The sequence below is a fragment of the Alligator sinensis genome, unplaced genomic scaffold (assembly GCF_000455745.1).
Source record: "Alligator sinensis unplaced genomic scaffold, ASM45574v1 scaffold1334_1, whole genome shotgun sequence".
In the NCBI taxonomy this organism is placed as follows: Eukaryota; Metazoa; Chordata; order Crocodylia; family Alligatoridae; genus Alligator; species Alligator sinensis.
Window position 1 is genome coordinate 430894 of NW_005842872.1, and position 24658 is coordinate 455551.

Genomic DNA, 24658 nt, shown 5'->3' on the forward strand with positions numbered 1-24658 from the left:
CAGCCATCTACTTCAGCCTTCCCCCCGCCCCATGACAAATCGTGAAGAGCCTGTTTGTGTTCAGAGGCTCCCTGCAGGCACCGGCATGCAGTTTACTGCTGGGACATGCTACTTCGCTCCTGCCTCCTGCACTGCCTGCAGGCTCCCAGCCCGAATTGCTCGAACAATCTCAAGGCCTCTTCTTTCTCCTCTGAGCCCTCCCCTCTCTTCCAGTGAGCTGGGCCCAGCTCTGCTCCCTCCCTGCCCTGGCAGGACCTGCCCTTCGAGCCAGGTGCTGTGCAGAGGTAGCAGACATGATGGTTGTGTGGGGGGTGCAGGGAAGGTGCCAGGAGCTGTGCCACGACACAGGAGGGAGGGCAGAGGACTGCAGGGTTGGAGGGGTTAGGGGGAAGTGCACCGTGGAGTTCACCTGGTGCCATCTTGAGACCCTGGTCACCCCCTGGCAGAGCTGCACATGTGGATGCAAGAGGCAGTGCGTTGGGCAGCTGCTGGCCCCATGCCCAGCTGTCCCAGCTCTGCAGCACTGAAATCTCTCAGCTGTTCCCACCTGTTTGGCTGCTGCCAGGAACAGTCTCAGGCTTCCTGGCCATGCCAGGCTCCAGGCAGCCTCCAGCCCTTGCCATAGCCTGTGGCTAGCTGGGATCAGGGCCAGCAACCCTGGTCCTAACCAGTTGCTAGCATTGGGCTGATGGCCTCTAGAAGGGACCCCCCCCGGGGCTGGGGAGCAGCAAGCGTTCCCATCCCTAGGCTGCAGCCATCACTTGTAATGGCCAGCTGGAAAGCAGGGCAGGGCCTGGGGAGGCAGCGCTGTCTGTGTGCACACCTGGGCTACCAGGCTGCCTGTGGGAGATGCCAAGGAACCTGCCCGGGCTCCTGCCAGGTGCACTTGAGGCAGGAGGCAGCAGGTTGCTGGCAGTCCTAAGGCTCATCCTGGCTGGAGGCTGGGGGCTGGGCTGGCTGCAGGCTCCTGTGCAGGGAAGTCCATGACGTACTCTCTCTGCTTGCAGAGGTGCAGGAAATAGTTCGCCGCTTCTCCCACAAGACCGTGTCCAACTACAGCATCTTGCTGGTGGCCCCACAGCTCCGGACGCTGTATGTAGGAGCTAAGGACGCCATCTTTGCCTTGTCCCTGGACTCCATCGACCAACCTGCCAAGATGGTGAGCATGAGGCCTCAGCCCCAGGGATGCAGGGCACTTCCCTGACAGGGGTGGGCTGGGTGTTTGGGAGGCTGTGATACCATGCACTGGCTGTGTGCCCGGGCTGCTCCCCTGTGGGTGTGGGCATGGGTCCACACAAAGTGTGGGGGATCACATCTGACATAGTGGATGTGTGAAATGGGGGGGTGGGTTTCATGAGCTGCAGCAGGGGAGTCACGGGGACAGGGAGAGGGCACTCACATTGCAGGCGTGGGGTCTACCATGTGCAGATGGCATGGAGGGGCTGCAGTGATTGTTCTCCCTGTCATCTGGTTGACACGGTATTTGCTTCATCCCAGCAGTGTTTGGTGCCAAAAGCGCAGCTGGTAAAAGACATTACCAAAAATCCTCTTGGTTCTTCCCTACCCCCAGGACCAGCAGCTGGCAAACTACACCCATGGGATGGATATGGCCACAACATGCTTGGTGCAGCCCACGGTGGCACGTGGCATCAGTTGTGTGTGCTTGGCATGGCTTGTCCCCTCCTCCACCCAGCATCCTGCACTGATCCCTCCACAGCCTTCCCCCGCAGCAGGTGCTGCTCACCATCACTGCTAATTTGGCCCTCCGCACTGCCACTGAGGACAGGAGTCAGTGACAGGAGGCAGAGGCAGCAGCAAGTGCCTTGGCGCTGTGGAGGGGAGTGGTGACCTGGGGCCATGGAGGAGAGCAGTGGCCTGTGGTGGCTGCTGGGGCACCTGCCACCCTGAAAGGTGGTTGACCCCTGGCCTAGGCCGTCCTGGCTCAGCTGCAGCTGGTAAAGGAGCTGGTGGTGACAGGGGACAAGAAACTGAACAGGAGCCAACAGGATGCCCTCGTTGCCAAGAAGGTTAATGGCATCCTGGGCTACACTGGTAGGAGCGTTGCCAGCAGATCGAGGGTAGTGATTCTTCCCCTCTATTCGGCACTGGGGAGGCCACATCTGGAGTCCTGTGTCCAGCTGTGGGCCCTCCACTATAGAAAGGATGTGGACACACTGGAGAGAGTCCAGCAGAGGGGAATGAAAATGGTTGTGGGGCTGGGGCACGTGACTTGTGAGGAGATGCTGAGGGAACTTGGCTCTTTAGTTTGGAGAAGAGAAGACCGATGGGGATTGAACTTCACCTCCCTGCAGGGGGATTGCAAAGAGGATGGAGCTGGACTGTTCTCAGTGGGGGCAGATGACAGGGCAAGGAGCAATGGGCTCAAGCTGCAGCAAGGGAGGTTTAGGTTAGATGTTAGGAAAAACTTTCCCGGGGAGGGTGGTGAAGCACTGGAACAGGCTCCCCAGAGAGGTGGTGGAGTCTCCATCCTAACTGAGGCTGCTCCTAAGACTCACCCTGTCCATACTTCATATGAAACACAGCGGTGCAGTCAGCACTCAAGGAGGGGGAGCTTGGCCCCAAGATCCCGCCAGCCACCCTCCATCCTGTCCCCTGTTCGTGGGCAGAACACCTGGCAATGAAGCAGCCTGGATGTGGGCAGGTTGGACAGTCCAGTGCAGAGCAACCAAAGTGATCAGGACCCTGGGAGACAAGACTGATGAGCACAGGCTAGAGGAGCTGAGGGGACTGAGTCTGAAGAAGAGAGAACTGAGCAGGGATTTGATCACAGGCTGCAGATCCCTGAAGGGCAATGACAGAGAGGATGAGATGGGCTTTTCTGTACGGGCACAGGGGACAGGACTAGGAGCAACGGCCTCAAGCTACAGCAGAGAAATTGAGGTTGAAGATGAGGAGGAACATGCTGGCTCAGAGGGTGGTCAGGCGTTGGAACAGGGTCCCCAGAGAAGTGGTGGCATCTCCATCCCTGGAAGTGTCCAAAAGCAGGTTCCAAGACAGTTGGCAGGGGATTGGATTGGATGTGACCTTGCGAGGTCCCTTGTAGCCTTGCTTTCCGAAGATCCTATGGTCCTGTGATCTCCAGTCCCCAGGCTGCAACTCCTTCTTGTGTCCTTTCCTTGCTCCTTTTTCAGATGACCACTTCCATTTGCGTAACAAGGTTGAACAGTAGCCATCGCTGTCCCGAGTGTTTAGTGCAGGCTGCAGCTGCTTCGTTCCCAGCCCCGAGGACGGGCTGTGCATGCCCAGAAGCTGGTCTCGCCTCTCCCAGCTGCACAGCTTGTCCGACATGTAGCTGTTCGCATGCATCCTGCTTCTCTCCTGCTCAGGTCCAGGCCAGGGCTCTGCACAGGGATGGCTTGGGTGGTGCTAAGCCAAGTGATGGCCCCTTCATGGTGCCTGTCCCAGGATTGTGCTGCCAGGCTTCTCTGCAGCCTTCGGCCTGGCCTGCACACGCGTGATACAGCAGGGCTGCTGGGATGCACCCCGGAGCCACTCCACAGAGCAAGGGGCAGGCGCCGGTCACCCTCAGGCTGGAGCCACTACAAGCACAACAGGCCTGTCCTCCGGGGCTTCACGGGCTCATTTAAGGCATTGGTCTTAATAGTGGTGGCAATTAGTGGCTAAAGCCCCTGCTGTCTCAGAGACCCGCCGTGAAGCTGTGCTGCTCTGGGCCAAAGCACTTCGCAAAGCTAGGACAGAGCGTGGGAGAGACGGGGCAGGACGACCTTCCAGAGGGGTCAGGATCATGGTGGATCTCCGACTGTGTTTGGGAAACACTGCAGAGCCCTTTGGCAGAAGGTGCTGTTTCCACGTGTGCATCCCCATGCAGCTGCTACATCCCAGCCTGTGGGGAAAGGGAACATAAGCAAGCAAGAGTAGAGACAAGTGCTGGAGCCTCCATGGAGCCTCTCCCCTCAGCAGAGGCCTTGTTACTGCCACGGGACATGCTCAGACACTGCTGTGACGGGCTGCAGGGAAGGGCTCCGAGGGGTGCAGGTGGCAGCAGGGTTGGGATCCACTGCAGGGACCGGCTCTGCTGCGATGCTGAGTCAAGGCTCTCGGAGGGAACCTGCCAGGGCTGCAGTTCTCAGGCTTGTTCGACTCCAGCCCTGTGGGGAAAATGCCAGCTCTGCAATTCTTTTGTCTCTTGACTATGGGAAAATACTACAGCGACTTCTCTGTTGCTGAGACTTCGTAGGGTGAAAACAGACTTCTTTGTGTCACCATAGCAATGTTTATGGCAGCACGTGCTTGACATGTTTTGCCCAAGGACGTGGATCAGCCGTGGTGGGAAACGTCCCAGGACACATCCCACTACCGCTCCTTGGGTTGGGTCTGTTCATACCACAGCAGGGCAAGGGGTGTTTGACCCTGCAGGGCCCTGTTTGATACCTCTGGGCTTATCCTATGAACTTTGTGCAGGTGTTTGCACACCTGGCAGTGAGCAGTGCCTCGTGGCACCCTGACTAGGTGCTCACAGAAACTTGCCTAAGGACAGTGGTGCTAGGGTGGAAACAACTGCCCCTGACCCTGTACGGCTGCTTCCTGGAGAAAGGGGCCTGGAGGGGGCATTGCTTGTTCTTTCTGTGTGTGGGCAAATCTGGGGGGGTGGATTTGCTTGTGTTGTATTTCTTTTGGGGGAGTTAATAATTCCCTTCCCACCACCATGTCCTAGCTCTGATGGGACTTCTTGCTATTTTTCAGATTGAGTGGAAAGTTCCCGAGCACCAACGCTTATCCTGTACCATGAAGGGGAAGAAAGAGGCAGGTACCGGGCAGGGGGGCGGTAGGGGTGGACCAGGGATGAGGGCAGCTCCTTGTGTTCCTCTTCACAGGATGCCCAGGCTCCCGGCTCTGCATCTGTCAGGGCTGCGATGGGGACTTCACCCCTGGGCTCCCAGCAGTACTAGGGGTGAAACATCTGGTATTCAAAGAGCAGCTGCTGCTCAGCTCCTTGGTGGAGGGTTTGAGGAGGGGGACACCCACGTGTCATGGACCCCACTAGGGAAGGCCCTAGGTAAGCCGTGGTCCAGCATGTCTTTCCCAGGCTGTCGCTTGCTGCACCATGTTTCTAGGACTGAATGCATTTTAACCTTGTAGTTCTGCAGGACTCGCACCAAGAGTCCTAAAGAGCTGGCCAAGGATAGCTGCAGCCACCAATAATAATGCTTAATGAACCCCAGAATAGTGGGAAATCCCAGAGGCCGGGGAGAGTGCTAAGGCTGTGCCAGGGCCCAGAAAGGGCAAGCAGTCTTGGTCAGCTCGGCCCCCTGATCTGTGCTGAGCAAAGCATGAGGGGCATCTCCCAGGGACTGCCTCAAGAGCTATGTGCACCAGGGCTTTTATGAGCGAACCAGAAGGGAAAGGTGAATGGTGGCTGACCCATTTTATTAGTGACCCATCGGCTGGGGACAAGCTGCCCCTGGAGCTAACCAATGCCGGCGAGCATGGGAGTGAATGAAAGGCTGTGGTCTGTGCAGCTAACCAGAAAGCAGACTGAGTGGCAATTATGGCACAGAAGCCCATTTCCAGCAAGAAATGCCCTGCGGTAACAGGGCTTTGATGTAGTTGAGGCATGTGCAATAAGACCAGCCATGGGCAGGCAAAGGCACTGGAGGTTGCGCTGCTGCGGCTGTGAGGGCGAGTCAGGGTGGCGGGGCAACAGGATCCCATCCCTGCACGGATCAAATGTCCACCTTCTCCTAAGATGTGCTGCTCTCCTGCCTGGTGCTGGTGGTGGGTTCAGTGCACAGGAAGGCAGCTTGCCTGGGCCAGGAGCTTGGCAGGTCTGGTCCACAGCCCCCCTGGCCCTGCAGTGTCGACCTGCCTGGCCTCCAGCGCTGCAGAGACCCCAGAAGCTGCTCCCTGCTCATGGCCCATGCGCTGTTACCACCTGCGCTGCTCCCCGTCCCGGCACTCAGCAGAAGCCGCCTTCGTCTCCCGGCATCCCTCATTCCTGGCATGCCCAGACCCAGCCAACGCTTTCCCCTGGGGTCAGGAACACAGGCCCTTTGTGGTGCGTGGAGCCCAGCACAAAGCTGTTGTTTGTTGGCAAACCCATGGTTGTTACCCACGAGGGAGTTGGCCCCCTCCCTCCCAGCAGCTTCAAGCTGAGGCTGATCCTCGTCTCCTCTTGTGCCCCGTGCCCGCTGCAGGCGGTGGGGAGGGGCTCCCGTGCTGCTGCATCTGCTGAGAGTTTGCTGAAGAACTTTTTTTTTTTTTTTTTAATTTCATGTCACGGATCAAATCAGTCAAATCGGATCCCGATTCTATTGAGTGAGCAGAGTTGTTCAGGGGGAGCAACCAGAGCTGTGCCAGGGCAGGAACTGGGAGGGCGAGGGCTGCAGGAAATACTCCACCTTCTCCAGAATCTCACCGTAGATCTGGATTACCAGAGCTGGGGACTGTTTGATGGAGGACCTTGGTCTTCTGAATGTTAAGCATCAGTCCCATTTTCTTGCATGCCTCAGTAGAGACATCGACAAATGCCTGAAGGTCTGCTTCTGAGTGAGCACCCACTGATCCACCATCAGTGTACTGGAGCTCAGTGATTGAGGTTGGGGCAGTCATGGTTTTGGCTCGGAGTCAGCTGAGGTTAAACAGTTTAGCATCCATTCAGTAGTTTATCTCCGCTCTGGCTGGAAGCTTGTTGGTGGTCGGATATAACGCTGAGGCAAGAAATATTGAGAAGAGTGGAATGATGCCACAGTCTTGCTTAACTCCTGTTTTAACCTTCAAAGGGATTGGTGATAAAGCCAGTACTGAGAACCACCGCTGGCATACCGTCATGGAGCAGGCAGAGGATGGCGACAAGCTCTGGGATCCTCCACAACACTTCTCAGCTGACCGAGTTGGAAGTTTTTGTGAGGTCAAAGAAGGCCATGTTGAGAGGCTTGTGTTGGTTCTGGCATTTCTTCTGCAGCTGGCCAGCTGTGAAGATCATGTCAGTTGTGCCTCTTGATGCCCTAAACCCACACTGGGATTCCTGGAGCAGGTCTTCATCAGGGGGAAGGAGAAGCAGGTCTTCAGCAGAGGGAAGGAGACGGTTCAGCAGGGTTGTTGCAGTGATCTTTCCTGTGGTGGACAGCAAGGCGATCCCTCTGTAGTTTCCATGGTTGAACTTCTCTCCTTTCTTGAAGATTATTGCAATTATGGCATCCCTGAGGTCATCTGGGATTTCCTCATCATTCCAGTTCCTTAAAATGAGACCTTGAACTGTGATCTGAGCTCCTCTCCTCCCTGTTTGAAGATTTCGTCGGGGTTTCCATCTGTTCCATCTGCTTTGTTGTTCTTCATCTGCTCGATGGCTTTCCTCTCCTCATTTAGGATCGGGGATGCCGAGATCATCTCTGACTGGGTGTTGTGGGATGGAGTTGGGAACACTCCTGTCAAGAGCACAGTAGATTGAGAAGGTCTTCAAAATGCTCCTTCCTGTGGGCATTGATGGCTCCCCTTTTCTTGATCATTTCTCCTCCATCCTTAGGTCTCCAGGGGGTTGGTCCCTGAGTGCTTGGACCATAGATGGCTTTCGTGGCACTGAAGAGACTGTGCATATGGATGTCAGTGACGTTGGTGATGCGTAGGGGGTGCACATGCACCCCTGAGATTGGCGGTGCACCCCCTGAGAGAAGCGCCTGCGGGCAGTCACTGTGGCTGCCTGCAGGAGCTCCCTGCTTGCCACCGCCACGCCACTGCCTCTGCCCGCAGGCTGTCGCCGTGTCCCCCCAGCCTCCGGGGGCACGTGTTGTTCGTGGTCAGCAAGATGCTGATTCTCCTTAGTCTTGTCTTCCCACCATTTGTTCTTCATATCCCGGTCCTCCTTTGAACCTCTGCCTTGGCTTGTTGGAGATTCGGTTTCTTTTGCTTGGAGTTGGTGTTGTTTTGCCCAGCACAAAAGGCCTGGCACTTAAGGAGATGCAAGAGTTGATCAACTGTGTCATGGTCATCAAACCAACCTTGATGTTTCGTGGTAGAGAACCCAAGTGTCTCCCCACAAGCACTGATGATGGTGGCCTTGAGAGCACCCCACAGGCTGCTGACATTTTCCCATTGTTGATTGGAGCTCACCAGTTTTTCATTGAGGCACTGATGGGAGAGGTTTCACTTGCTTGGGTCCTTCAACGCTGATCTTCCATCAGCATTGCTTCTGCCGCAGCCATCATTTGGGAGCCAGTTTGAGTGACATAACTGAGAGGACAATTCAGCGATCAGCCCAGCAATCCACGCTTGGCCCTATTAGCACAACTGTTGTTCTCTTGTGACCATTGCTCCCAGCAAGTGTGTTGGTGGCCTGTCCTCTCCATCATTCACCAGCCCCTCATCTGCATCTCACTTGCAGATGTTGAGGGATGATTTAAGTTTTCTTTCAGGCCCTGAATAAAATGTTGGTTGGTGTAGGGCCAAGGGGTCTGGCCCCTTGAAATGTGCCCACCACCCCATACTGGTGAACAGGTTAAGAGGCTGTGACTTGGATGACTGCACAGTCCGGTGGGTGGCGAATTGGCTGGAGGGTCGCACCCAGAGAGTCGTGGTGGATGGGTCAGTATCGACCTGGAAGGGTGTGGGCAGTGGGGTCCCGCAGGGCTCGGTCCTTGGACCGATACTCTTTAATGTCTTCATCAGCGACTTGGACGAGAGAGTGAAATGTACTCTGTCCAAGTTTGCGGATGACACAAAGCTATGGGGAGAAGTGGACACGCCGGAGGGCAGGGAACAGCTGCAAGCAGACCTGGACAGGTTGGACAAGTGGGCAGAAAACAACAGAATGCAGTTCAACAAGGAGAAATGCAAAGTGCTGCACCTAGGGAGGAAAAATGTCCTGCCTCTCAAACCTCTGCTAGCCATCAAAAAAGCCAATGGCACTTTATCATGTATCAGCAGATGCATGACGAATAGGTCCAAGGAGGTGATACTTCCCCTCTATCGGGCGCTGGTCAGACCGCAGTTGGTGTACTGCGTGCAATTCTGGGCGCCGCACTTCAAGAGGGATGCGGATAGCCTGGAGAGGGTCCAGAGAAGGGCCACTCGTATGGTTAAGGGCCTTCAGACCAAGCCCTACGAGGAGAGACTAGAGAAACTGGATCTATTCAGCCTCCGCAAGAGAAGGTTGAGAGGCGACCTTGTGGCTGCCTATAAGTTCATCACGGGGGCACAGAAGGGAATTGGTGAGTATTTATTCACCAAGGCGCCCCCGGGGGTTACAAGAAATAATGGCCACAAGCTAGCAGAGAGCAGATTTAGACTGGCCATTAGGAAGAACTTCTTCACAGTTCGAGTGGCCAAGGTCTGGAACGGGCTCCCAAGGGAGGTGGTGCTCTCCCCGACCCTGGGGGTCTTCAAAAGGAGGTTAGATAAGCATCTAGCTGGGGTCATCTAGACCCAGCACTGTTTCCTGCCTATGCAGGGGGTCGGACTCGATGATCTATTGAAGTCCCTTCCGACCCTAACATCTATGAATCTGGCACCCTCAGCTTGCTGCATCCCAGCCCCTTCCCTCCATCCCCTGTTGGCCTTGTGCTGTCCTAATCCTAGGCCTCCAGGAGGCTGGGTGTCCCGCACGGGCCCTGCTACCTTTACCCACCCAAAGTGTGTTCCCATCAGAAAAAGCCAAGCTGCTCTAACAAGGGCTGCCGTGCTGGGCTGGTGGGTGTGTGAGCAGTGGGGAGGCTGGCAGCTGCACTGCACAGTAGTGGAAAGGATTCATGGATGCCCATGGGCAACTGATGCCACCTGAGTCAGGGGGCACGTGCCCCCCGACAACAGCCAGTCAGGAGCCAGTGGGGTCCCCTCACGGCTGATCTCACCGACCGGGAAGCATGAGTGGCGCTACCAGAAGTGCCAGTGGTGTTTCACCTGGCGCCCCCACTCCCTGGCCGGTGCTTGCATGGGGGGCACTGGTGCTCCTGCCAACCCCCCCCCGTCACCTAAGCGGGGTGCACTCTGTCAGGGGGTGCACGTGCACCCCCAGGCACCCCTTATGTGTTGCCACTGTTGATGCTGCATACTACCAAAAGCATGGCCCAGCCCCGAGGTGCTGAGAAGCAGCCCAGGAGAACTGAGATGCTCAAACCATGTGGCGTGAAAAGCCCGGCACCACTTTATCAATCTATCAAGAAAGGAAGAAAGGAAGGTGGTAGCCATGGTAGTCTGAAGTGAGGCAGGACGCGGCAGCACCAGGGAGACCATCTGGTACAAAGAGACAGGAGCTTTCAGAGGCAGCAGTCAGTGGGTGGGCAGAAATTGGGGGATTTCCATAGAAAGGAGTTAAATAAAATAATTGCATGTGAACCAACGTGTGTGGCCTTGGACAACCCCCTCCTGCCCAGTGGCAATAGGAGTGGGGGGTGGACCCCTCCCCAGTTTCCAGATGACTCCTGTTAATTCATGGCAGGAATTACTGACGTGGTGATGGCTCCTTGCCCCGGGGGGTGGGATCCCACCCTGTCTGGGGAAGGCCTCTCTCTTTGTGGGAGGCATCGTGTGCTCTCTGACCGAGCCCCACAGGCAAAAAACATCCCGCAGCATCAGCTCTTTCTAACTCAGTCGTATAAATGGATTTATGTGGTAAATACTCAGGGGTAAATGGATTTTTTTCACCCCGAAAATGGTAAAACAGCATCTGCTCGAGCTTCTTCTGACATCAGTCACGTCTGGGCAGAGACCAGGGATGGAAACCAGGTCCCTGATGCTGCAGCTCAGACCTGGGATGCTGGTGTGTGGACCCTGGTCCCCACTGCCCCCTGCAGCCTGGAACATGCATGTGCACTGACACACGCGTGTGCTTGGCTGTGCTGTCCCATGGCGGGGAATAAGTACCAGGGTGTTGCTAGTCTCCGTGGGGCATCCTGGGCTGCAAGGCCCCAGCCCCATCCCTGCCGTCACAGGATGGGCTGCTGCACCCACACCTCCGTGTCCCGAGACACTGAGTGCCCCATGGCGTTCCCGTGCTCCACGTCACGGCTGCCCGCTCTCTCCACAGGCCGAGTGTCACAACTACATCCGCATCCTGGACTTCGCCAGCGAGAGCCACCTCTTCGTGTGCGGCACTTACGCCTTCGACCCCCAGTGCGGCTTCATCGTGAGTGACCCGAGCCTCCCTCCAGTGCCCCCACCCCACACCCCGGGCTGGAGGGCGCTGCGGAGGCAGGAGCCGGGGAAGGCCCTTGGCGACAGGAAGGAAAAAGCAGAGGAGAAAATCCCCCGGGTCCCGGTGACGAGCAGGCGAGGGCAGAGCCGAATGCCGCCCTGCTGCTGCTGCTGCTGCTGCTGGGGGAGGACGGGGGTGAGAGACGGGGGTGTGGAAATTAGGGGCTGAGACTCCTGTGCCTTCCTCGCAGAACATGGCCAGTTTCAGCGGCGTGGAGCAGCAGGACACCGGCCGGGGCAAGTGCCCCTTCGAGCCCACGCAGCGCTCAGCAGCCGTCATGGCTGGTACGTCCTCAGCACTGCGGCTGTCCGGGTGGGGGTCCAAGCGGGGGGCCAGGCCCGGGATATGGGCAGGGAGCAGGTTGGGCAGCAGTGGGGAGCGAGCCGTGCAAGGGCAGAGCTGGAGACAGGACACGTCGCACCCTTGTCTTGCTGAGCGGCTGCTTCTGGTCCCCTGCACCCATGCTGGGGCCTGGGGCTGTGTGAGCCGGGTGCGGAGCGTGGCTCAGCCCTGCTGCACTAGCCTTGCGTCCCGGCACCACGGCGTGTTTCCTTCCCGGGTGCATCCGGCCAGGACCCCTCCCTGCCGGCCATCCCCGCCTGACCCGTGCCCCTGCAGATGGTGTCCTGTACGCTGCCACCGTCAACAACTTCCTGGGGACGGAGCCCATCATCTCTCGAGCTACGGGGACCTTGGAGGAGCGCATCCGGACAGAGACCTCGGTGACCTGGCTGAACGGTGTGTACCCTTGGGGCGGCCGCCTGTGCTGCTGGAGGGACCTGGGACATGGGCAGGGCGGGGGGCACTGCCAGGGCCGGGGTCGGGTGCTAAGGCAGGCAGCAGAGGGGGTGCTGAGGTCTGCTCCGCTCCGTGCCAGCAGCAGTGTAGCAGGTCGGGGGTCCGCATCTTGGATCCTTGGTGCTGGCCCCATGGTCATTAGTGCTGCAGCCACGTGGCCTGGGCCAAGCCGGGCATGTTCAGCGCCAGTGCCCAGGGCTGTGACCCTCTCCCTCGCTGTGCTCAGACCCCGACTTCGTGAGCTCCACCTTCCTGAGGGAGAGCGAGAGCGGAGAAGACGACAAGATCTACTTCTTCTTCACGGAGACGGCCAGAGAGTACGACTTCTACGAGAAGGTGAAAGTGCCACGTGTGGCCAGAGTCTGCAAGGTATGGCCCTGGGCCCCAGCCGGGCGGGGATGGCCCCCATGGGCCTCAGGGAGGCCGCATGAAGGGGAGGCTATTGGGGTGAGGGGGGCAGGGGCAGGGGCAGTAAAATGTGACTACCCCGATTGGGACCAGACATTAGCACTGACGTCCGGGCACAGTGTGACGGTGACAGCAGTGAGGCTAGGACTTTAGTGTCTTGTCAGGGCATCAATATACAAAACCTGTTTATAATTGAATTTGAAATCAGGACAGCCTCTACTAGGCCCTACGTGTCCTAGGGACTGGTGGGGTTAGGGATCCAACAAGCTGTGTGGTCTGGCCCAGGGGCTCCCGCAGGGCCAGCAATTTGATGGTGGGGAAGTGGTGGGCTGTTGACTGTGCACTGCAGTGCTGGCCGTGGAGCTTGGGAGCACGTCTGCCACATGCGGCTCCGTCTGGTGGTTATGTGCTGCCAGCTGCAGGCTGGTGCTGGCATGAGCAAGGCTCACATGTGCTGAGAGCTGCCCACAGTTGGGATCTCCCCCCCCCCACCTCCCCACCTTGGGTACATGTCTGTGTCCTCCTGTTTGCATGGAAGGGGGACCTGGGTGGGCTGAAGATGCTACAGAAGCGCTGGACAACCTTCCTGAAGACACAGCTGATTTGCTCAGATCCCAAGACTAGAACCAACTTCAACCTGCTGAAGGATGTATTCACCCTGCGCTCAGACAACTGGACATCCACCATCTTCTACGGCCTCTTCTCAGCCCACAGGTGAGCGCTGGGTACCGGGTACAGCTGCTGGCTTAGGCGGAGCTGGTGAGACGGGATGGCGGCTCCTGCCAAGGGAATGATCCCTCACAACGGGCAGTAGGCACTGAACCTTGCCGTTGGGGCAGCCATGGCCACTCCTGATCCCTGCAGATAGAACTGTCACATCAAGGCATGGCCTTGGCTCCACTCCCCAGTGGTGTTGCCCTCTGCATCCCTTGTTTCGTGTGCCTGAACCCTTAGCTCAGGAGCTTGCTATAATTAGTGACTAATTGTGGCCAATTTAGTCAGGCTTCCACGGCCCGCTGGCTCTGTAGCAACAAAGCCCTTCTTCTGGTGCCCCCTCCACCCCGTTCCCCCTGACTCCTTGGTCTCTGAGATCAGCCTGCTAGGTTGTGGCTTCTCCTGGGGTCTTCAGGGTGTTTATAGACTTGCCCGGGGAGCGGCTTTGATTAGAGCGGCTCCAAGACCCACTCTAATTAAAGCACCTGGAGCATCACATGTATCAGCCTCCCCGTGCTGAAAAATGGGGTGGTGGGGGTGCTTTAACTAAAGCTCAGTGAATGGGTCAACCTGTAGTCCTGGGGGCGCCCATGGATGGTCTCCCTCAAAGTGTCTCCTTTCCCTAGGTGAATGGTCCTGTTCAATTCCCAGTGGCCCTTTCTGCCCCCATCTAGCCAGCTGCATGCAGAGACCCTCAAATCACTGTCTCTCAAATCACCCTCCCTTACGGCCTCATCATCCCACGCTCCCCTGCAGCTCCGCTGTATACCAGCATTTGGTCAAGGCAGGCGCACTAAGCCACGTCCACTGATTATAGCAATATCACACGGCAGCCACTGCGCTGTCCCAGTGCCCGTCTCGCCAGTCCTTTGGCAGAGGTGAGATGCACAGATTCATCGAAGTTAGGGTCAGAAGGGACCTCAGCAGATCATTGAGTCCAGCTCTCTGCCCTGGGCAGGAAGGAGTGCTGGAGTGAGATGACCCCAGCCAGGTGCTTGTCCAGCCTCCTCTAAAAAAAACCCCAAGGTAGGGGAGAGCACCACCTCCCTTGGAGCCCATTCCAGATTTTAGCAACCCTTACTGTAAGGAAGTTCTTCCTGATGTCTAATCTGAATCTGCTCTCCATCAGTTTGTGGCTGTTATTTCTAGTTACTCCAAGAAGTGTCCTGGTAAACAGAGCATGCTGCTCCCCTCCCCACCTCCCCCGATGAATTTGTAGGCAGCCACAAGATCCCCTCTCAGACTTCTTTTGTGGAGACTGAAGGGATCCAGGGCCCTCAATCTCTCCTAGGGCCTTACCTGCAGGCCCCTAACCATACAAATAGCCCTCCTCTGACCAATGCCACATAGAGGGGAAGTATCGCCTCCCTTCACCTGTCTGTGATGCACCTACTAATGCATGATAAAGTGTGGTTAGCTTTACTGATCACTTTGTCACACTGACGACCCATATTCATCCTGGAGTCAACAATGACTCTGAGATCCCTTCCTGCTACAGTGCTGGTGAGAGGGTCATCCCCCAGCCTGAAAGTGTGTTGGTGATTGCTTCTCCCCAGGTGCAGCACTTTGCATTTGTCCTTGTTGAATTGCATCCTCTTCTGGTCTGCCCACTTCTCCAACCTGTCCCGATCTGCCTGGATTTGTTCCCTGCCCACTAGTGTGTTTACTTTACCCCATAATTTGGTGTCAGCCGTGAATTTGGACAGGGTGCTCTCCACGCCCTCATCCAAGTAACTGATGAGGAAAGGCATTGAACAGCACAGGTCCAAGGCCCAAGCCTTGCCGGACTCCACTGCCCCCCCCCTTCCAGGTCGATACCGACCCATCCACCACCACTCTCTGGGTGCATCCCATTAGCCAGTTTGCCACCCACCTGATCGTGTAATCATCTACACATCACAGCTGTTCAGTTTATTTATGAGAACAGGATGAGATACCGTATCAAAGGCTTTCTTAAAATCCAGGGAGATGACATCTACCTCGTCCCCTGCATCTAAGCATTTAGTGACCTGGTCATAAAAAAGAAACAAGGTTAGTCAGACAGGATCTGCCAGCTATGAACCTGTGCTGGTTGCCCTTCAACATTATTTTTCCCACTGAGCTCCCACAAATGTGATCCTTGATCATTTTTTCAGAGGTTTTCCCAAGAATAGAAGTGAGGCTAACTGGCCTATAGTTACCTGGATCCTCCTTCCTCCCCTTCTTGAAAATAGGGACCACATTATCTCGTTTCCAATCCTCTGGGACTTGTCCTCAGCACCAGGAGTGCTCAAATGACCATCCCACTGGCTCCGCTATGACACTGGCCAATGCCTTCAGCACCCGGCGCTGCTCCCTGGTCTACACGTCCCACAGTTGCCCCAGCCCTCGGGGTGCGGTGTTGCACAGGGAGCTCGTCCAGAGCTGCTGGTTCGCTCTGATCCCTGGATGCTTTCCCAAGCCCCCGCTGTCCCTGACGTGGCCTCCCATTCCCCAGGCAGCTTTGCTCCCAAGTGAGGGGTGGGAGCCGAGCCTTGGACCTGACCTCACGTGGGCTGTTCCCCAGTGTCTCGCAGCGTCCGCAGGGCCCCGTGCGTGGAGCTTTTGAGAGGGTTCTGGCCTGCGCTGTCGGCACTCCCGAGACTGGGGCTTCCCGTGTCCAGCTGCTCGGATTCACAGGGCTGGAAGCAGCTCCGGGCCCCTGGGCCCATGCCCTGGTCCTACCCCATCCTGGGGAGATGCCAGCCAGTTGCTTCCCCAGCCTCTGGTGAAGGAGAGTGTGCTGCACCCCTGGGCAGTCTGTGCTGCTGCTGCAGCAGGGAAGGAGAGAAGGGTTTTCCCTGGAGGGCTGCAGTCCCCATCTTGCCCCCGGGTAACCCCCATCTCTGTTGCCTCCAGGGATGGCGGGGAGGTCTCTGCCGTCTGTGCCTATAACATTTGGGATGTCCAGAAGTCCATGAGTGGTCGCTTCAAGGAATTCAAACGTGACTGTGAGAAGTGGACGAGTGTCATAGCCAGTGATGTGCCCGAGCCCCGGCCTGGCACGGTGAGTGAGGGGATGCGCTGGCACCTGGAGCTGCAGGCCAACGGGGCCATGCATGTGCAGGCCTGTGCTACGGTGGGAGTGGGGACCGTGCTGGCTCTGGGCTCTGGCGTGGCCCTTGTCTCTAGGCTGGGGCACCACCAGTGAGGACATGGGGCTGCCCATGACACTCAGAGTATGTTGGGGACGAGGGGGGTTAGGTGCACATGGTCATGGGTGACTGGTGCCTCTTGAGTCAGGGGAGCACATGCCTCCCCCTGACACCAGTCAGTGACCAGGGAGCCGTGTCCCTCAGCGGCCGATCCCACTGACCGGGGGGGGGGGGCCCCTTCCGGCAGGAGCACAGCCGCCTTAGCTGGGAACCCTGTTCCCCAGCCAGCACTCGGACCATGGGCACTGGTGCTCCCGCCTGCCCCCTTGGCCGCCGGCTAAACAGGAAGCGTGGCCTGACAGGGGGTGCACCAGCTTTCATGGGGTGCACATGCCCCCCCCCGTGCATTCCCTACGCATTGCCACTGCACATAATGCTCCACGTGGGGGTCAGCGTGTGCACATGACACTGTGTGGGGGAGAGTGTGTGCATGGGATGCTCCACATCGGGGGGCAGTGTGCACACATGACATTGGGTGTGGGGCAGAGCATGCACACAGTGTGGTGCAGGGGAGGGCGTGTGCATCTGTGGGCTCCGTGACCGAGCTGCCACTTGTGCCCACAGTGCATCACCAACAGCATGAAACTGGCTGGATTTGGCTCCTCGCTGACCCTGCCCGACCGTGTCCTGACCTTCGTCCGGGATCACCCGCTTATGGACCAGCCCGTGCGCCCACTGGAGCACGCACCGCTGGTGGTGCAACGGGGTGCACCCTACCACCGGGTCGCCGTGCACCGTGTCCGCAGCCTCACAGGCACCGACTACGACGTGCTGTTCCTGGGCACTGGTGAGTGGCAGCGGCGGGGGGAGCAGGTGGGGAGGGCACAGCCAGAGAAAGTATGTCTTGCAGGCAGGGTGCATGTGGCCTGCACCGCAGTGCAGCTCCCCCATCTCCAGGGCTGGGGGGGCTGCTGTGGCTGCGCCCTCACACCAGTCCCTCCCTGCTCAGAGGACGGACACCTGCACAAGGCGGTGAAAATTGGCCCGACAGCTGCCATCATCGAGGACCTTACGCTTTTCCCTGAGCCACGGCCTGTGCAGAACCTGCAACTCCACCAGGTGAGGGGCAGCGTCCTCGCGGTGCCCAGCGTGGCCTAGCCCATGCCCCCATGCCTGACACATGGGGTGTATGAGAGAGCTCAGCACCCGGGAGGCGGAAGAAGCAGGCCTGGTGGATCCTGTGGCCCCCATCACCCCAATCCTTGTGCCCCAGGTTCCCTACCTGCCTGGCCTGGGTTCTGCCTGGTGCCTAACTGTGCTCAGACATTGTGGGGTGCAGAGGCCAGGGTGGGCGGTGCGTGGTCCACACAACAGGACCCTGCTTGCTGCACTGGGCTCTGGTATCCAGGTGTAGGGGCCAGCGGCAGAGATGGGCAGCAGCCCAGGCTCCGGGCTGGGACAGAGCAGAGCATGGTCCATCGGGGCCTTGCGCCCCTTCGGGGTCAGGTTGGAGCTCTGTGGGGTCAGCACCACAGCCAGGGCCTCAACTGGGAGCAGGAGGGACCTGTCCCCTGCCACCTTCGGGCAGCAGCCGAGCCAGGAGTGCAGCTCCCCACTTGCACCTGGGCAGGCAGGTGGATGCCAGCCTCCCCCTGCGGCTGTCTGCCCATCCCCAACACAGAGCTGGCTGTACGTGGGCTCCTCCATGGACGTGACCCAGGTCAACACCGCGGCCTGTGAGCAGTACGGCAGCTGCCATGACTGCATCCTGAGTCGCGACCCTGCCTGCGCCTGGAGCCGTGAGCTGGGTGCCTGCGTTGTGCACCGGGGACAGAGCGAGTGAGTCCCTCCCCTTCTGCCCCTTGGCCCTACTCATGGCATGTCCTCTCAGCTGGTGGCAGAGGTCTCTGTGGCCCTCCAGCTGCCCAGGACTGCCCCTGCCAGAGTCCGCTGGTCCACTGGGTACTGGTTTCCAGGGGTGGCCTGTGTCGCTGACCCACTGGATCCGACACTGTGGCTCCTGTCCCTTTGCCTCCTGCTATTTGCTGTGTAACTGGTGCCCAGTGCTCAGCACCAGGTGCTGACCCAGTGCAAACCCATGCCCTCCAGGCCCTACCCAGACCAGGGGCTGAGCGGGCCGTGGGCATCTCAGCCTGAGGCCGCTGCTGCCACAGGACTCCTGTCATCCGTGCCTCTCTCCCATGCCAGGTTACTGCAGGACATCACATCTGCCAACATCTCGGGGCTGTGTCCGAAGGAGATGGAAGGTGGGTGCCTGGAGAGGGGTGGGGGAAGCCAGGATCTGGACATGCAGGGGGAGGACAAACACTCCTGAGCAATGTGGACGTTGCACAAGCTGCGGGCTGGGGAGCTGCAAGCCACAGCAGGGAGAGGCTGTGCAGCGTGTGCATCCCTGGCTGAGCGTCGAGCACCCTCAAGAGGAGCTATAAGGGTGCACCACAGGCTGGGGTGGGGTGAGGAGTGCGGTACAGCTGCTGGGAATATGGACCTGGTCCAGACTCGCGCCTGCACTGAGCTGGCCACGACCCCAACCCCAGAGCCTTTGGGGCTCCCTTCTGCTCAGGGAGGGAAGGGCAGCAGGGCATGGTGCTGGATGCCAGGAGAGCCCCCCACGCCCCTGCCCACAGCCTTGCCTGTAAGTCACGGCTCCTCCCCTAACACCTGGCTTCTGGCCCGCTTGCAGCTGGGCCGGTCATGGCCGAGGTGCCGGTGTCCCTGGGCACCCGAGTCGTGCTCCCCTGTGCTCCCCCGTCCGCCTGGTCTGTCTGCACGTGGCAGAGACCCAACCCAGATGCCCACGCGTACACCGAGCGCCATGACGGGCTGGAGTTCACCGTGACGGCTGCAATGCTGGGGGACTACGTCTGCCAATGCACGGAGGGCGGTGTTGGTGCCACTGCGGCTTCCTACAGTCTGGTGTGGGGCAGCGGCACAACCAGCGCCTGGCAGGAGACGCGGCGCAGTTACAGCATCGTGACGGGGCTGGTCTGCTTTCTGCTGGGGCTGGCGCTCGGCTGCGTCGGCTGCTTTTTCCTCGACCGGCGGCGCCGAGAGCGGCTGCAGCGGGAGCTGATCAACCGGGAGAAGAACGGGCTGGACTTGATGCAGTCGAACACGACCAGCTGCAGCCACGAGCCCCACACGCCCAGCTCCCCCGAGGACGAGCGGCATCCCCTGGCCACCACCAAGAATGGGAGCCTCAACGGCTTCCCCCCGCTCTACATCAGCGAGTTGGACAAGGACCAGGCCCGCATCTTCCTGGCTGGGGCCCCCCTGGCCAAGTGCGATGAGACCTCCATCTAATACCCTGTCACCAGGACCCAAGGCCCTGCCGGGCCCCAGCAGCAAAGGGCCCAGTTGCCGGAGATGCCTCTGGCCATGCCCTGCTCCCGCTGGGAGCCCCTGAGTGCTGCGGAGCCGGGAGCTGCTGGCCAGGCAATGCCAAGGTGCCAGGAGCCGGGGGCATTGGTTGTTTTTGCAAGACCTCCATGTGCAGCCGTTCTCTGACCAGAGAAACCCCCTCTGAGCAAGCCGTCCGGCCCGCCCCCAGCCATGGACACATGCGGAGCTGGGTGGCCTGTCCTGTGCTCCTGGCCTCAGGACCGTGCATGGGACTGCGCTCCTAAGCCCAGCCACAGTCTGCGCCCTGCAGATGCTTTGAGAAATAGTGATTGTATCGGCTGAAATTGGGCTGCATGGTGACTGACCTGAGCACCAGGGCTCCTCTGGCCACCTGCTGCTGTGTCCAGAGTGGACTCCCCCTGCAAACCTAGGGCCACGACCCTGCCGTCTCTGCCTCTGAGGCTGGGATGTGGGATGTGGCAGCACCCTGCCAAGCAAATGCCGGGATGATGCCATCAGCCGTGAGCACGATGCAGCTCAGATCAGGTCTAGGACAGCCTGGGGCACGGACCCGCCCTGTGCACAGCACCAGCCTCGCTGGAGCCTGCGGCCCGCGGACAGTGCTGGGCTGGCCCCGCCGTGCCAGAGACTCGCTGGGCCCTTGGTCCCCACGTATGATGCTTCAATGACTGCTTCAGAAGGGGACCGGTGGGGCTCTGCTGGATGATGCTGCTGCCCGGTGATCCCAGCACCGCGGGGCTGGTCAGGACACAGATGGGGGTGAGGATGCTATCAAAAGCCCAGACTCCCTTACAGCGCCTCCCAGAGTGTCCCCCCGCAGTGACACGCAGTGCTCACAACTGACCTCGCTTGGGCTGCAAACCCGAGCAGCACCCGTGTGTGCAACAGACTCTGGTGCCTGGTTTGTGACACGAACGTGCCCCCCATCACTGCCACGAATCACTTCCCGGAGCTGCCCATGCACGGCAGGGCTGGGCTGTGCTTGCTGTGCTGCCACTGCAGCCTACGCCTCCAGCCCTGCCCCCTTCCCTTCTCCACCCCGGTGCAGTGGGGCCCTCCCCGTCCATCAGCCCTTGCTGGTGGGGCCTGGCCCCGTGCTGAGCTTTCCCCACTGGCCTCCATCCCCGCTGGTGTCCACAGCAGATGGGGAGGGGACGCAGGGGGGGCGTTATGTGTGGAACGCGTGTCTGGTGCTGCGTCTGCTGTCCAGTGTCTTGCGTTGGATTACAGAGCTTTTTTATTTTATTGTGATTTATTAAAAACTGTTGTACAATAAATAGTCTCTCTCTGGGCCTTGGTGGGGACAGGGCTGCAGGCGCCCAGGCCAGGGCTGTTCCCGGTGCACGTGCCACCCACCCCATCCCTGGCTCCACACCTGACCTTTCAGGCTCAAGATACAGGGGATGTTGCAGCTGCTGAGTTCGGCCCCCGAGATGGTGTCGTCTCATCCCTGCACAAGTCCTGACAAGGGCAGATCCAGTGGAAAGACCCTGAGGCTGGACTGGGCGATGGAGGATGATGATGGAGGATCCCCCTGGGCTGAGGGCAATGCCCGAGTCTGCTGGAGGGCTGGGCCGTTCCTGCCAGCCCATCGCCCGTCTCCCCTTCCTGGGGGCTGGCGCAGGCCGGGCTCCCACCCGCTCTTGTTCTGAAGCTGCTTTTCCAGCCTTGCTCCGGGGTCCTGCCCTGTCCCGTGACCCATTAGACGTGCAGGTGCAAGAGGCAGTGACGTTGTCCTGCCTCTGGCATTGGACAGCGAAGGGTGCAGGGTCCACAGCTGGCGTGGACATGGACCCAGCCCTTGGGAAAGCTGGTTTCTGACCCACATCCCCCACTCCAAGCAACGTTCCCAGCGCGGTGTCTGGGGCAGGACCTGGTGGCTCAGACGCTCCTGGCAGAGGAGACATTTGGTGGCGAGGCCTGAGCACAGCAAGCGCTGCACAGGAGTGGGGTGGAGGGGATGTCCAAGGGCGTCTAGTCCTAGCCCTGCCCGAGCCACCCAGACACCCAGGGTCTGGATAAGAGCCGACCCCGGCACGGCACAGACCTGACACCAACCTGCCCTGGGTGCAGCCGGGAAGCCAGGGTAGCCCTGTCCTGCTGGCAGGGTGGGAACTATTTGTTGTCCAATTCGCAGCGTTTTCCGCTCCGGAGACTTGGGGCCACCCGCGGTCAGGTGGCCGATGGTCGTTCTCGGCGTCCGATGCTGCTGAGCCGCTCCGGACAGATGGTTCCAGTGCTTGACGAAAAAAATTCAGGGGCCGCCGCTCATGCCTGGGCGGCTGGGCTCCCGAGGTACATTAGAAAAATTGCGTGGGACAAATAAAAGAAAAACAGGGTGTACAGGTGAGTGCTGTGGCCGGGTGGGATCACCTGGGCTGGGGAGCTGAGGCACTGGCATGGGCTGTGCCCGGCGGGTCAGTGCAGGACAGGGCCAGCTTTGGGGAAGCCGCGTTGTCCCAGGGAAGCCCCGCACAGGCCGGCGGTGGAAGCAGGACAGGGTGGACACGGGATACCTGTGACGGCCAAGACCGCGGGGTCTGGTGCTGCGGGATGGAGGAATCTTCTGAGTCTGGCCTTCCGGTCACCCATTTTGGGTATTGAGATGCATAAGGAGAGGTCCCTCTCTCCCACACAGTTACACCACAGGCCTGGCTGGACCCGAGCAGGGTGGAGAGATGAAGAGAGGTGAATGGATGGAAAGGTAGGTCAGTAGGTAGCTAGGTGGGTGGGTGGATGGATGGACAGAGCACATATGTCACAAGCTCTGCTGGGCTGAGCCGCACTCCCTTGAGCTGCGGCAGGAGGCTCCAAGGTGGTGGAGAAAGCAGAGACCTCTCATGCGAAGTGCAGGAGCAAGAGGCGAACATGTCTGCAATGGACCCACGGCAGCAACCGGGTCTGCAGCGCAGTCGGGTTGCAGCACAGATCTGCCGTGGAGAAGGAACTGGGAACAAAGAAACTGACTTTGGCCTCATCAGGCCCGTGGGGTGGAGAAATGTCTGACTGCCTGGACCAGCACGGCTGTGAGCAGCCCAGGCCTGGGCACGCACCACACCGCCCATCACTGCCTGGGACGTCTCCTCCCTGGTCTGACCTCCGCGGGGCAACTCCCACGCTTGCAGACCCGCCCCACAATGCAAGTTGCTGCAGCGGTGGGGCAGGGCAGGGCAGGGCAAGGAAGACCCCCCACTCCATCCTCCCCGCTCCTGGCTGCACCAGCTGTTCTCGAGTTATAAGCAAACTCACATCCACACATGCACTTCATTTTTTATATATATATAAAAGCTCTTACACTCAAGCTCTCCTCACCCAGTCTCACCCCCTCCCACAAGAAAGAAAAGGAAGAAAAGGGAAAAAACGATCGCAGTGTCTGAGGCAGTGTCCAGGGCCAAAGGTCCGAGCATTTGGCTGCCTCTGCCCATGGCCCTGACCTGGGCTGTCCAGGCACCTGGCCCCAGGCTAGATCACAAGCTGATTTCATAGATGCTAGGGTCGGAAGGGACCTCAATAGATCATCAAGTCCGACCCCCTGCATAGGCAGGAAAGAGAGCTGGGGCTAGATGACCCCAGCTAGATGCCTATCTAACCTCCTCTTGAAAACCCCCAGGGTCGGGGAGAGCACCACCTCCCTTGGGAGCCCGTTCCAGACCTTGGCCACTCGAACTGCGAAGAAGTTCTCCCTAATGTCCAGTCTAAATCTGCTCTCTGCTAGCTTGTGGCCATTATTTCTTGCAACCCCCGGGGGCGCCTTGGTGAATAAATACTCACTAATTCCCCTCTGTGCCCCCGTGATGAACTTATAGGCAGCCACAAGGTCGCCTCTCAAGCCCAGGACCCAACCCCACATGTGGCGGGCAGGCAGGTCTGGGGCCGGGCCCCAGAGCCCAGGACTGCTACAGACGGCCCCAATCGCTCAGCTGGCCAAAAGGTTGCCCTCGGGCCTGACCCAGGCACTGCACAGTTCAGTGCGCTCCCTGCCCGTCTGCCTGGGGAGAACCATCGCCGAGGGCATCTGGCCTCTGCCTGCTCTTTATTAAAAAGCAAACTTGGGTCTAAACCTGCAACAAGCAGCACCCAAATCCCACCACCTTTCATAGTTTCATAGATTTCTAGGGTCGGAAGAGACCGATTAGACGATCGACTGCGAACCCCCTGCCCTGGGCAGGAGAGTGCTGGGGTCAGACAGGGTCTTTCCCCACTCCCCCTCGGCTGCAGCCAAGCCCTTCTCACTTCGCACGCCAGCTGTCTCTTGTCCCACAGCAAGGGGCTCTGCTCTGGCAAGATCAAGGCATCTGGAAGGGTAAAATAAGAGCAGTGCTATGGGCTAAATCAGAGAAACACCATGTATCTGGGTTCAAGTAGGCAGTTTTCCTTAAGCGTTCCCAGGGATAACTGTTCTTCTGGCGTGGTTTAGTACCCGCCGAGGTGCTGGGGCTTGAAGCCCACTTTATGGAAACAGGAGGCTCCTCCCTAGCTTGCTCCTGCGGCCATACAGCTGAGGGCAGGCGAAACTTGGGGGCATCCAAACCCCAGCCTCTGGGCTTGGGCCTGCACGTAGGATGCCCGCCAAGACTTTGGAAATATCTGAAGCCCCTGGTGAGGGCGGAGGATGTTTGCCAGTTGTGGGGCCACTTACGGTTCTGGACTGACTCACGGATTTGTATTTGGACTTGATTTGGCTTGGAACAGGAAAAACTTCTTTAAATCAAAAAGGACAAGCTTTTGGGCTGTAATGCGAATGGGCTGTAATGCGTTGTTTTGTGCTGTTCCCCCTCCTACTTCCTGGCCCTTCCGCAGGCGGTGCAGGCTCCACTGGGATCCATTAACCTGTGGGACCGAGACACAGGAGATGTAGCAGCCGGAGGGATGGCAGCACGGGGCAGCACTGACCTGGTGCTCGGGTCCAGTTGGGGTCACTCCCTGCACTGCGGGGAGGAGATGCCCCTTCCCAATGTACCTCCCATGGCCGGGTCCCCTGCACTGCATCAGCCCTGCTCCCGACAGTGCCTGGGCTGCAGCCCCTTCCCCGCACACGCAGGCCCAGAGCCCAGGCTGCCTGGGGGGGGCAATG

At 59.0% G+C, this 24658-nt stretch overlaps 3 protein-coding genes across 4 annotated transcripts in view; 1 reads left to right on the forward strand and 2 right to left on the reverse strand.

The window, feature by feature from the left end:
• The first annotated feature begins 849 nt into the window (after positions 1–849).
• On the forward strand, positions 850–20861 carry SEMA4F (ssemaphorin 4F). The gene is given in 14 exon segments (XM_025191913.1): positions 850–933; positions 935–1159; positions 4726–4785; positions 11000–11098; positions 11358–11451; positions 11786–11905; positions 12192–12334; positions 12912–13087; positions 15965–16112; positions 16825–17047; positions 17210–17319; positions 17882–18039; positions 18409–18467; positions 18905–20861. Coding segments are annotated over 14 exon segments (2319 nt in total). The 3' UTR covers positions 19525–20861.
• On the reverse strand, positions 20406–23005 carry LOC112548009. The gene is made up of 2 exons (XM_025191915.1): positions 20602–23005; positions 20406–20536 (listed from the first exon to the last, which is right to left on the reverse strand). Exons 1-2 carry the CDS (start codon positions 21489–21491, stop codon positions 20524–20526), a joined length of 903 nt encoding a protein of 300 aa, XP_025047700.1. The 5' UTR covers positions 21492–23005; the 3' UTR covers positions 20406–20523.
• Positions 23006–24271: 1266 nt separating this feature from the next.
• The window catches only part of LOC102375088 (major histocompatibility complex class I-related gene protein-like), a 9265-nt gene continuing 8878 nt past the window's right edge, over positions 24272–24658 (reverse strand). For both annotated transcript variants that reach the window (XM_006035718.3, XM_006035717.3), the window contains one exon: positions 24272–24414. In XM_006035718.3, coding sequence (XP_006035780.1) covers positions 24410–24414 — 5 coding nt within the window. In that variant the 3' untranslated portion in view covers positions 24272–24409. The remainder of the gene's footprint in view (positions 24415–24658) is intronic.

Bases quoted from the DNA above. Each gene is read 5' to 3' on its own strand.
- LOC112548009 (XM_025191915.1), bottom strand. From the start codon at position 21,491: ATGTCTCCTCTGCCAGGAGCGTCTGAGCCACCAGGTCCTGCCCCAGAC.